Source organism: Odocoileus virginianus, chromosome 6, assembly GCF_023699985.2.
Source record: "Odocoileus virginianus isolate 20LAN1187 ecotype Illinois chromosome 6, Ovbor_1.2, whole genome shotgun sequence".
NCBI classification, from domain to species: domain Eukaryota; kingdom Metazoa; phylum Chordata; class Mammalia; order Artiodactyla; family Cervidae; genus Odocoileus; species Odocoileus virginianus.
The window spans coordinates 61,524,766-61,538,412 of NC_069679.1; the positions used below are offsets into that span (position 1 = coordinate 61,524,766).

At 42.3% G+C, this 13,647-nt stretch overlaps 1 protein-coding gene and 1 pseudogene across 1 annotated transcript in view; one reads left to right on the top strand and one right to left on the bottom strand.

The window, feature by feature from the left end:
- The window catches only part of SYT16 (synaptotagmin 16), a 287,736-nt gene continuing 274,089 nt past the window's right edge, over positions 1-13,647 (top strand). The window contains exon 1 of the mRNA XM_070469445.1: positions 1-115. Within this exon, the coding sequence (XP_070325546.1) occupies positions 103-115 (13 nt within the window). The 5' untranslated portion in view covers positions 1-102. The remainder of the gene's footprint in view (positions 116-13,647) is intronic.
- On the bottom strand, positions 4,636-6,063 carry LOC110138948 (transformer-2 protein homolog beta pseudogene; annotated as a pseudogene).

Below are 13,647 nucleotides of genomic sequence, written 5' to 3' on the forward strand. Positions count from 1 at the left end.
GCGCGGCCCCCGAGCGCGCGGGGCCTGGCGAGGAGCGCGCCGGCCCGGCTCGGCGCCGGTACCCCAGGCGCGGGCGGCCGCCCCGCAGCCCAGGGCTGGACCATGGCGACCGACAGTAAGTGCGCTCGGGCGGCGGAGGCCCCGGGTGGGAGTCCGCGGGGCCCGGGGGCGGGAAGTTTTCCTCTTTGCGATGCCCGCCTTTGTGCCGGGCTCGCGGGGGCCGCGGCCGGGTACCCCCGCGCCCCTCTGCCCATCACCCGCTGCAGCCGGCAGGATCAGAGAGGCGCAGGCGGCCCTGGCAGCCCGGTCCCGGAGGGATGCGGTGGAAGGGCGAGCGGCGGGCGCCGAGGTGGAGGGGACGCTCGATGCCGCGGGCAGCGGGCCCTGCCATCGCAGCCCTTCTGGGGGTGCCCCTGGGCCCAGAGCCGGCCTTTGGGGAACCTTGGCATCCAGGCGCCGGGAGCTTTTAGCGTTGAATTTAATGTTCGCCCCGAGTTCTGGGGCTGGTTTTGCGTGTTCGCCTTCGGGGGATGAGGGTGGTTTGAGTGCTCGGCTGCCCCATGCGCCCACCCGGGCCATGTTCCCAGGGGCCAGAGACCTTATCTGGTCACCATGGACAGCGCACCAGGTGAGCGCGTGGGTGTCAGGTTAAAACTACTGAATGGAAGTGTTGGAAGAGGCTGGGTTGGCCTGCGTTTGGCATCTTGGCACCACTGCTTTATTGGCTCAGTGCTTTTGGAAATGGAATCACGTCCACGAAAGCTGGTTAAGTTAGATGTGTCGGAAGCTGGATGCGCATTAGTAGAGCCTCAACGGGAGTGTGTGTGTGTGTGTGTGTGTGTGTGTGTGCGCGTGCGTGTCTTCTGTCATGTCCGACTCCGCGACCCCATGGACTGTAGCCCACCAGGTTCCTCTGTCCATGGAATTTTCCAGGCAAGAATACTAGAGTGGGTTGCCAGTTCCTACTCCAGGGAATCTTTCCGACCCAGGGATGGAACTGGCGTCTCTTGTGTCTCCTGCAGTGGCAGGCAGATGCCTTACCACTGCGACACCTGGGAAGGCCCGTATTCAACTCTACTGATTGAAGAATGAAACTTTAGCCCACTGGTTTTGTTTATGGAAAAATGGTAACGATTTTCTACCAGCTTAGCTTTTGAGGCGATTTTTAAGTACAGCCTTAATTATGTTTGTTTTCAGTTGGCATGGAGCTGAAACTACGAAAGGTTTCCAGAATGTAGAGGATAATTAGTTTGTCTTTGTTCTTATTCAGAAGTAGGGTAAGGGACTTAGTGTGTGTCCCTACTAGGGAAATGAAAAGAAAGTATTCTCAGCTGGTGTCTTGAAAAATTCTCTCCAGATCTTGACCATGTCTGCAGCTTAGAGACCCACAGTTCTTTCACAATTAGTGTAAGGTGATCCTGGAAAGGGCTGCTCCTAGATGCAGAGTTCTTTGGTCAGTTCTCAGCTTGCCTGCATTTTAGAATTACTCCCAGAGCTTTCAAAAATCCTTGAGCATCAGTATTTTTATTTTTTTTAAAAGTAATACATCTCAGATTTTAATCTGAATCAGAATCTCCTGGAGGGCTTGTTATCACAGGTTGCTGGCCCCCACTTCCAAAATCTGCAATTCAGTAAGTGTGTGTTGTAGCCTGAGAATTGATGTTTTTATCAAGTTTCAGGTGTTGCTGAAGCTACTGTGCTCCCTGTCTTCTCTCTGTAGATGTGGGAATGACAGGTGAGAGGCAGGTAGGAGCACAGAGAGACAGTCACTTTTTCAGTTCAGTCAATGTGCGGCAGGTACATGGCATTGTGAACATATATCAAACCTGGGCAGTGTTGCCTTTGGGCTACAGTGGACTGCTTTCTCTATTTTTGTCCCCAAAGAAATTTCCTCTTGAGAGAAAAATTGGTTCTAAAGTTGAGCAAAACCATAATCCTCTCCAGTCATTCCAGTAATCCAGAAAGTAATCCAGAAAGACCCCCCCCCTCTTTTTTTTTTTTAACAAATGTGGAACGTAAATGTATATAAAACATGCAGATATTTTAAAAAATATTTGCCTGGCAACGTATAATGTTCACAAGAAGAATGCCCAGACTACATGCCCTCTGAGGGCAGATTCCAGAGGAAGAATGAAGGCTCTGAGGGCCTCACCTTGGCTTTCAGAGAGGTGTGGTGAAATGGGAAGGATCTTTGAGATCATCAAACTAAACTCCCCTTGGGCAATTCATATTTTTATTTTTATAACTCAGGTTTATGAGATCTTAAAAGGTTGAAACAATTGGGAGGAACTATAATAGAAAAAAAGGAGACTAGTAGGGGAGAAAAAACAAACCCAAACTCTGTTAGTATGAGCAGCTTGGTTATTATATAAAGTGGTGGTACTTAGGTATTTGACCTATGTTTCTTGATTTTCTCAGTAACAAGTATTCCAGATAGTTTTGTGTTTCCAGATCATAGTGAAGTATTTTTCTCTTTTTCTTCCATCTGTGTCACTTGTTCCATTATTAGTACTTGCCCTTATGAGTCTTTATTGTTAAAGTCACTGTAACCTGTTTAGAAGTGTAATTTCTTAGGAACAGCCAGGTATGTTTGGGCAACGTTGGAAATATGTAATTGTATTATGCCCTGGAAATCTCGGGCCATTCTTGGGTGGATGGGTCTTTGGGGCTGCTGTGGATGAATATTTGGTTTCATTAGGAAAACTTCTAGTCCCCATCTGCTTGCTCCTGGTTTACTGGTTGGTTGTGTATCATTTTGGCTGGGTACATCTGCAGGTTACTACCCCACAAGCCATTCCTCTTCCTGCTTACTGGTCGACAGCCTGCACTTGACTTCTTCCCCATCGTACTTATCCCAGCAGTGATTTCCACTCTGCCTAGTCCTGGAGGATAGAAGGAAGAGACAACAGGGGAGGGAAAAAATCAAATTTAGGCCCTACATAGGTGACAGTTAGCAAGCTCTGCCAAATAGCTACTTAAGATGTTTAGGACTTGGGATGTTGAGTATTTAAAAGAAAATTGCTTGATTTTAGTGAAAAGGAACTCAAATTCTTAAGTAAAATTGTTTTCAGTCATAATTATTATTAAACAGATTACAAATAATGCCAACTAAAAAACAGAGACAAAAAGAGTTAGAAAATGACTACTTTGCCACCATCATAAGTAAGTAAGTAAGTGTTAGTTGCTCAGTTGTGCCCAACTCTTTGAGACCCCAGGGACGGCAGCCCATCAGATTCCTCTGTCCATGAGATTTTCCAGGCAAGGATACTGGAGTGGGTTGCCATTTCCTTCTCCAGGGGATCTTTCCAACCCAGGAATCGAACCCAGGTTTCCTGCACTGCAGGCAGATCCTTTACCAGGTGAGCTACCAGGGAAGCCCATTCACACTGGAATCATCCATGGATGCTAAACTATTGTGTGAAAACCTGAAGACCAGAATATTTACATTTTGGGGGAATTTCCCCACAGATTTCTTATTAATTGCACAGGGGAAAATGGTAATGTTATAGTGCAGAAACATGGGGTTCACTACCTTAACCAAACCATCAAAGTTAGTATCACTAGTTAGTAATAGGGCAGGCTGGTAACCTGTGCTGCCTGGTCCAAAATCTTGAGAAGGATAGAGGGTTTTCTGCCAAAAATGGGTACCCTGGTTCTCATCAGGGGGAAATATCAGACAAACCCACATTTGGAGACATTCCACAAAAGTAAGTGTCATGAAAGATGGCTGAGGCACTGTTCTAGAATGAAGGAGACTAAAGAGATAAGTAAATGCAATAGATGGTTTGGATCAGACCCAAATCAGGAAAAAACGCTACCAAGGACAATATTGTGATAATTGGGGAAATCTTAGTATGGATTGTATGTCAGATAATAGCCTTGTTGTACAGTCACTGAGTCATGTCCAACTCTCTGTGACCCCATGGACTATAGCACACCAGGCTTCCCTGTTCTTCACTATCTCCTGGAGTGTGCTGAAACTCATGTCCATGGAATCAGTGATGCCATCCAACCATCTCATCCTCTATCACCCTCTTCTCCTCTTGCCCTCAGTTTTCCCCATTATCAGGGTCTTTTCCAGAGTTGGCTGTTCGCATCAGGTGGCCAAAGTATCGTAGCTTCAGCTTCAGCACTAGTCCTTCCAATGAATATTCAGAGTTGATTTCCTTTAGGATTGACTTGTTTGATCTCCTTCCTGTCCAGGGGACTCTCAAGAGTCTTTTCTAGCACCACAGTTCAAAAGCATCAATTCTTTGGCACTCAGCTTTCTTTATGGTCTAGCACTCACATCCATACATGACTACTGGAAAAAACATAGCTTTGACTAAATGGATCTTTGTCAGCAAAGTGATATCTCTGCTTTTTAATACACTGTCTGGATTTGTATACTGCTTTTTAATACACTGTCATAGCTTTTCTTTTTTTTTTTTCCACATTATATAAGCAGTAAGCATTTGCTGTATTGAAAGATCTTTAGTTTTTAACACTAGCAGTATAGAGTTACAGAGCGTAATTTTTATCACTTAATTGCAGGTGTATTAAGTATGGTATGTTTCATGGATTGGAGGAAAACGGGCATTTTTGTCTTTAATTTACTACTGACAATCTAATCTGAACAGTTCTGCTAAGCATTGATATGTTAGAAAGAAAAGTAAAAACCAAACTTTATTGTTGCTTTTTGCCATTTGGTAGCATTTTACACACAGGCTTCGATCTTCAGAATACCCTGGATTCAGTAGAAAAACCATTTAAATGAAGTTCTGTACAATAGAAACTTCTCAGCAGTCAAAATTTTAGACTGTAAAAAAATACATGCCAAACATACTTTTCTGAAAACACTTAACTTTGAACAAAGCACCGAACTACACAAATGCGGAATGAAAACAGCATTTCAACTCCACCAAAAGTAGTCATCATAAAAGGTGTAAAAGTCACCTAACTTCACTAGGCACTGTTCACTTTTTAAACAGGAGACAATAAAAAATATTGTCCACAAACAATATCCCAACTCTAGGGCAGGTTTCAGAAAGTCTTCAACTTCATGCTTTAATAGCGACGAGGTGAGTATGATCGAGATCTGGAACGTGATCTGTATCCTCCACGACTACAGTAGGGAGAAGATGACCGTCTTCTGTATATCTGATCCCTGTCGTGAGCAGCTCTCCAACCTCCTCCTCCTCCACCTCCACCTCTGTACGATCTGCTGTAATAGTCCCAATCATCATAGCCTCGATCATATCCTCTGTCATAGTAATCTCGACGGCGTGAGCTGCCATAGGTAGGTCTCCCCATGTAAATTCCTGGTGTTGGGGTATGTGGTCTTTTCGTTATGGAGAAGTCAACTCTGATCCTACGTCCATCAAGCTCCATTCCATTGGCACTCTCTTTTGCTTCCTTGGCATCATCTACATTTTCAAAGTATACAAAGGCAAATCCTCTAGAACGTCTAGATTGCTGGTCATATACAATAGATACATCAGCAATTGGACCATACTTAGAGAACACTTCTCTTAGATATCTTTCTGTAGTGTACAAGCTCAATCCAAATACTCCAGGACAACAGTTGGGATCAGGATTTGCCCGATTCCCAACATGGCGCCGGCGAGTAGACATGGGAGAATGACTGTGGCTATGCCGTCTTCGATAGTCTCTGCTGTAAGATCTGCTACGAGATCGTCTATGGGACCGGGACCGAGATCGTGACCTTGTATAATGCCTCCGAGAACTTCTTCTGGATCTAGACCTAGATTCAGATCTGGACCTGGACTTTGATCTGGAACGCCTGGAATCTTCCTTGGAGTGAGACCTTGCAGGGATATGCCTTGCAGATTTCCCAGATCCATGAGCACTTCCACTTCTGGAAGCAGAACGGGATTCCCGCTCGCCGTAGTTCTGCTCGCCGCTGCCGCTCATGACTTCCACTGCTGTCACCGCTCCATGTGCTTCAATCGAAGCTGCCAACCTCTCGCGCCTTCAGTGTGGAGGCTCCGCCGCAGCCTCGCACTACACACCGGTTCCCGATGCGTTGAGAGCCGAAACGCTCCGCGCCGCCTCCGCTTGGGCTCTAAGTCTCTGTCATAGCTTTTCTTCCAAGGAGCAAGCATCTTTAAATTTCATGGCTGCAGTCACAGTCCGTAGTGATTTTGGAGTCCAAGAAAATGAAATCTGCCACTGTTTACCCATCTGTTGTCCATGAAGTGATGGGACTGGATACCATGATCTTTGATTTTTGAATGTTGAGCTTTAAGTCAGCTTTTCCCCTCTCCTCTTTCGCCTTTATCAAGAAGCTCTTTAGTTCCTCTTCACTTTCTGCCATTAAAATAGCCTTGGATCAATGTTGAATTCCCTAAATAGGATGTTTTTACTGCAGTTTGGAAAGGACTGTCTTCCTTAGGAGAAATTGGACTCTTTAGGGGCAAAGGGACATGATGTCCGCAGCAAAATCTCAAATGATACAGGAGAAAAACTTTCATGTGTATGTGTGCACTTGTATGTGTATGTGTGTTATACAAGGAAGGAGAGGAAATGTGCCAGATCTTAGCATTTGGTGCATCTAGGAGTTCTTTGTACTATTCTTGCAAGTCTTCTGTAAATTTGCAAATCAAAACATATGGTTCCATGTAAATTTTAGGATTATTTGTTCTATTCTGTGAAAAATGTCATGGGTGATTTCCTGAGTGTTCATTGGAAGGAATGATGTTGAAGCTGAAACTGCAATACTTTGGCCACCTAATGCGAAGAGCTGACTCATTTGAAAAGGCCCTGATGCTGGAAAAGATTGAGGGTGGAAAGAGAAGGGCACGACAGAGGATGAAATGGTTGGATGGCATCACTGACTCAATGGACATGAATTTGGATAGACTCCGGGAGTTGGTGATACACAGGGAGAACTGGTGTGCTGCGGTCCATGGGATCACAAAGAGCTGGACATGACTGAGCAACTGAACTGAACTGAATTTGATAGCTCAAATTGAGAGTTGTATCTGACTCTTTGCAGCTGCATGGAGTGTAGCCCGCCAGGCTCCTCTGTTCATGGGATTTTTCAGGCTAGAATACTGGAGTGGGTTGCCATTTCCTCCTCTGGGGCATCTTCCTGATCCAGGGGTCGAACCAGTGTCTCCTGCATTGGCAGGAGGATTCTTTACCCTTGAGTCACCTGGTAGGGATTGTGTTAAATCTGTGGATTGCTTTGGGTAGTATGGCCATCTTTTAATAATATTCAGTTCAGTTCAGTCGCTCAGTTGTGTCTGACTCTTTGTGACCCCATGGACTGCAGCATACCAGGCTTCCCTGTTTATCACCAACTCCCGGAGTCTACTCAAACTCATGTCCATCGTGTCAGTGATGCCATCCTACCATCTCATCTTCTATCATCCCCTTCTCAAAACAATATTAATTCTTCCAATCTAAGATCATTGGATATCTTGTCATTTCCTTGAATCATCTTCAATTTCCCTTATTAATGTTTTATAGTTCTTAGCATACAATTCTTTTACCTCCTCAATCAGGTTTATTCCTAAGTATTTTTCTTTTTTTAGTGTGATTTCTAAAAGGAATTGCTTTTTTTAAACATCCCCTTTCTGACATATATATGTAACTGAGTCACTTTGGTATATGACAGAAATGAACACAATATTGTGAATCATCTATAGTTCTATTAAAAAAATAAAAAAAAAAAACAGTCCTGGGATGTCAATTTTTAACTCTAGGCATTTTGGTCTAATACTTTGGAGTTTACTTATTGAGTAAAATAATATTGAAAGACTTAATTCTGGACTCCTAATCTGGTCTGAGATGATAATGTTCACGAAACTTTTTATTGTGGAAAATTTCATATACATATGAAAAAACCGAGAATAGTATAATGAACCCAATGTACTCAGGTAACCCAGCTTTAAAAATTATCTGCATTTTGCATCTACCTATCTTCACATCCCCTTTTTAGGTGCTGTTTTTGAAAGCAATTCCAAAGTATCATGTTATTTCAACCACTGATGTTTAGTATGCCTCTGTGTACACTTTTTTCTTCCCATAACCCCCATGCTGATCTCGCACTTAAGAGAAGTAATGATTCTGCAGTTAGTGATGATAACGTTTAGAAATTGTTAGCAATGCAGGATAGTAACCAGAGTTCTGAGAAATGCTCTGATTTGACATGTATGGGTTGTGCATTTGTTCTAAGTTTGAAAAGTTGAGGAAGGCTGGGTAATTACAAATGGTGTAGAAGAAAGGGTATGAGAAGCTGCTTGTTCTTGCTTTGTTTTCCAAACACCTCCTCCTGTTTTTAAACCAATAATTAAATTCCAGAAAAAAACATGAATATGGGCACGGAGACAGTGTTCTGAACTGATTTACCCATTTGATGCTACCCTGATGAAACATTCTGAAAGTTAGAATGATTAATTTCATACTATTTAGAATTCCGTAAGTTTAAATTTCAGCATGGCATCTTTGATTTAGAAAGCCCAGTGAAGTTTTTCTTGACTGAGCTGACTTTCTAATGTTTTGAAATAGAAATGGGCCAGATCTCTTGGGAGGAGTAAACCTCCTAAGTGTGGGTAAATGTGGATGGCAGTTGTTCTTTTAGGTCCCTAGAGTATCATTTAGTAATTAACTACTATTATTTAGCCTTATGGGTTGATTAAAACATGTCCATTATGCCATTTGACAATGGTTATCTGTATGTTAAAATGATGGTAAAATTGATTGATAGATCTTTGTAATAAATTAGGGCAGTTTCTGAAGCTCATGTATATTGCAAATAAACTTCTTATCAACCTTTCGTTAAGGGACTATACACAATTGATTTTAGGCACTTTAAATTTAAGCACAGATACAATCCCTTTACATTAGGTTTTCTTTATAAACTTTTCTTTTTTTTTTTTGCTGAGCTGTGTAGCAGGCGGGATCTTAGTTCTCCAACCCAGGATCAAACCCATGCCCCCTGCATTGGGAGTGTAGAGTCTTAACTACTGGACCGCCAGGGAACTCCCTTCATTAGATTTTCTCATTGCCAGAGTATATTATTTTTGAGAGCTCTGATTTTAGGAATGCACTAAGTCACATTTTATACTTTAGCTTACAATGGAGCAAAGGTTAAGAGGCATATAATGATTTTATCCACCCTATTTGAAAGAATTTCCCTGGCTTACATACTAATATATTTATACACTACCTTAATTATAATCTTTTTACCAGTCAAAGTTAGATTTTCAATTGACTTAGCTCAATAGAAATTTCAAGATTGAGGAACTCAGTGTAGGATGGTGGAAGACAGCACAGACCTAGCTTCAGAGCTACCCACGTTTCAAACTCTGGCCCTGCCACTCACCGGCTATGTAACCTTAGGAAGTTGTTTTAACTTCCCAGAGGTTTTGTCTTATTTCACTTTGAAGAGTTGCAAGAATTAACTGAACTTGTGCACACAGTGGCCATTAAATATTTCTCTTCTCGTTCCCTACAACATTCTTCCTGGAGTGTGTACCTTATGTTACAAGAACAATTTGACTTTCAGAAATGGAGTCGCCAGTCATTGATTCCATTTTTCCTTGTGAAGAATATAAGGAAAGGAAAGGAAAGTCGCCCAGTTGTGTTCGACTCTTTGCGCCCCTGTGGACTGTAGCCTGCCAGACTCCTTCGTCCATGGAATTTTCCAGACAAGAATACTGAACTGGGTTGCCATTCCCTTCTCCACGGGATCTTCCCTACCCAGGGGTCGAACTCGGGTCTCTCACACTGCAGGCAGACTCTTCACCATCTGAGCCACCAGGACTGCTGAAGAATATAAAATGAAGACTCCAAGGAAGAGACTCGAGGAAAGATCACCCGAAGGTACAGAACTCAGATTTTAAATAGAAGTATTGATGGGCTTACCAAGATGCTCAGTGGTAAAGAATCTGCATGCAGTGTAGGAGATGTAAGTTCACTCTCTGGGTCAGGAAGATCCCCGGGAGAAGGAAACGGCAACCCACTCCAGTATTCTTGCCTGAGAAACCCCATGTACAGAGGAGCTTTGTGGGCCACAGTCAGTGGATTCCAAGAAGTCGTGGGGACACGACTGAGCAACTAAACAACAACAGCATTAGTTGTGATGTGTTCGTCTCTGACGCTTATCATTTTGCACAAGTGTGATGTGGCACATGGGCTTGTGCGTGTGCGCGCATGTACAGCTTTTAACAACTTGTGAGGTTTCAGTGCTGGCATTTAGAGAGGTCCAACAACTACCGTTTTTATTGGCTCTTGGGACCTCTCTGGCCACACACAAGGGGCACGTCACAAAGCCCAGAGCAGTCCCAGGAGCCAATCAGCAGAGAGGATCCCAGAATCCTCCTGGATTTTCAATAAAAACAGTAGTTGTTGGCCCTCCCACCTACAGAGAGCTGATGTGCTGTAGGAAGGATGGCAGTGGAAGACGGACAGGAAAGGTAATGTTTGACCTTTAGCTATAATTGGGAAAGTCATATCTGAATGATACGCTGCTTCAGGGAGCTTGAAATAAGCCGAAGTCTGCATGCTTAGTGAATTCATTTCATGAAAGCTGTTACAAATTTATAAAAATTAAAACAGCCAAAGTCTTATTTTGGGGAGTTGAAAAGTAAAGGAAAACAGGACAAAGTTGTGAAATTTGGGTTGAAAGCTGGTGAAGGACACAGAGTGAGAAAAATAAGGGGATGAGAATTGTATCAAAGAGAAGCTGTCCTCTCTTGAGGGAAAAAGGATTTTAATTTCATTAAGCCTCCTTGCTTGTGTGTGAGGCATTACATGGGGATAAGAGATTATTTACAGTTTAAAGCTCTATATGCTTGTATTGTATTCTCTTACCAGTGATTTTATTCATTTTAAATCCTTGTTTTTGAGATAGTAACAGGGTGACAGATACCTGAAAACTGGATAGTTCCTGACTGGCTGAGAGTTTTGTGCAATGACAAACTACTGTTTGAATTCTTGCTTTAAAATTATTGACTCTTAAGTTAGAGCTTAGAAAATGAAACTATTCTAAAAAGGTTTGCCTGATGGAAAGTATTGATTTTGATTGCGTGTCTCTTTCTTGAAGCTTGAAATACTTTCATTTTTGGTTGCTACTTAACACCTGAAAGCTATTCTGTAATAAAAGAGCTGTAACTGGAGTCATTAGCTCCTTGTAATTGAGGTAAGACTATCCTAGTCTTTAGAAACTGAGTTAGGTCCTTGAGACAAATATTTCTGTTTTTATCCAATAAAATCAGCCTATGTAAAATGAAAGGGAGGGACTTCCCTGGTGGTGGACTTTCCTGGCTGACTCTACACTCCCAATGCAAAGGACCCAGGTTTAATCCCTAGTCAGGGAACTAGGTCCTGCTTGCCACAGCAAAGACCTGATGTAGCCAAATAAATAAATAAATATTAAAAGAAATAAAATGAAAGGGAGAGTCTGAAGTCATTTTATTAAAAAGGTGTCTGTCCTACATTGTGGTCCAAACCACATGCTGTTTTCTCTCTGAAGTCTTTATCACTCTCCCAAACAGAATCCATCATTCATTTTACATAAGCTTCTTAATTTATATTTTTCTATTTTAACCCCTGTCTGTTCTATATGTCCCTTGAGGAAATGATCTACTTTTACATATATTTCCTCAACTTTGTCATTCTACTGAATAAGCATGGTGGCCTGCATAGTATGATCATTCAGATGTTTGCTAAATTCAGTCTATTTCTCTACTGTGAGCCTCCTCTTTTTCGTGGATCGCATCCTTTACGCACTTCTCACAGTGTGGACCTGGGGACCCAGGGTGGTTAAGGTGCCTAAGAATTAGAGAGGGTCTGCAAGGTCAAAATTACTTTTATGCCATAGTTGACCCTTGAACAAAGTTTTCTGTCTCTCACTCTGCACACATAATTACAGGCCCAGCTTCTATCATTTTGTGAGTTTGGGAGGTGAAGGTATCCAGCGGTCTTTCTCTTCATTATTTGGGCTCTTCCTGAAGGCCCTGTTTTCAGCATAGAGCTTCATCCTTAACACTAGATGACTGGTTTCCAACCCAGAGCCTCTCTGCTGTAGTGTCTCTGTGCAGGCCACCAGAATAGAATGACACAGGCTGAGTGGCTTAAACAACAGAGAGCTCCTCCTGATTCTGGAGGCTGAAAGTCTAAGAACAGGGTGCCCAGAGGGCTGGTTTCTGGTGAGGCTCCTCTTCCTGACTTGCAGACGGCTACCTTCTCATCGTGTCCTCTTGTGTCTCCTCCTCTTGATAAGACATCGGCCTTTTGAATTGGGCCCGGTTCATATGACCTCGTTTTACTTTAATTACATCTTTACAGGCCCTGTCTCTAAATACAATCACATTAGGGGTTAGTGAATTATGCATTTTAGGGGAGCACAGTTCAGTTGCTAATGCTTAGGAAAGAAATAGTCCTCTGGCTTCGTTAGCAGAAGTTGGGGTCTTCTGGATTCTGAGTGCTTTTTAAGTCCTTCAACCTTTTCTGCTATTTCAGACTTGGTCCCTCTTCGCCACTTACAGTTACAGAGTCTTTCTGGGATTTGACAGCATGTATTGGCTTGCTTATTGTGGCGTATCCCCTGTAGTAGTTTGGAGAAAGATGAGCAAGATTTGGTTTTTAGCTATCTCCTTCCAATCTTCCAATTATGTGTTGATCTTTTCACCTACTGTTGTTTCTCCTTTGCTCTTTTAGTTTAGTTTTAGTTTAACTTTTAGTCTGGTTTTTACCTTTTCTCTAGTTTCAGTGAGATGCAGAAATGGAGATAAATGCAAGTACACTTATTTGTAGAATCTAAAACATACAACACACAAGTGAATTGAAAAAGAAGCAGACTCATAGATACAGAGAACAAACTATTGATTATCTTGTTGCCTAATATAGTTGCAGAGGAATGGCAATGTACATACTTAAAATTTTACAGTCTACTTCTAACCAATATTGTGTTATTTCAATGGAATGTAGAAATCTTACCACCATTTAGGTCCCTAGTGACTCCTTCCCCCACCCCTTTTATTTTTTAGTTATATGTTTTATTCATATCATTTACAGACTGAATTGTGTCCCTCAAAAATTCATGGGTAGAGATCTTAACCCCCAGAACTTTAGAATGTGACTGTATTTGGTGATAGGATCTTTAAAGAGGTAAAATTAAAAGTTAAGTTAAAATGAAATCATTAGGGTGGGCCCTAATCCATTATGACTGGTGTCCTTATAAGAGGAGGAAATCTGGACATGGAGGGAAGGCGACGTGAAGGCCCAAGGGGAAGACAGCTATCTACCAGTCATGAAGGAGGCTTCAGAAGCAATCAAATCTGCCAACACTTTGAGCTCAGATTTTTAGACTCCAGAATTGTGAGGAAATAAATTCACGTTGTTTAAACCACCCAGTCTGTGGTAGTTTGTTTTGGCAGCCCTAACAAACTACTGCACATACACTGAAAATCCCATAAGACAGAGTTGTAATTTTTGCTTTCAAAAGTAAAACATATTTTAAAGAACTCACGAGGAGAATTGTTTATTACATTCACCCAAATATTTATCATCTTTGTTACTGTTCTTCATTCCTGATAATCCAGATATTTCCCAGTTCTTTAATTTTATCACTTAAAAAAAAGTGTCACTTCTTTCTGGTCTCCATTATTTCAGAGGAGAAACCCACTGTCATCTGAG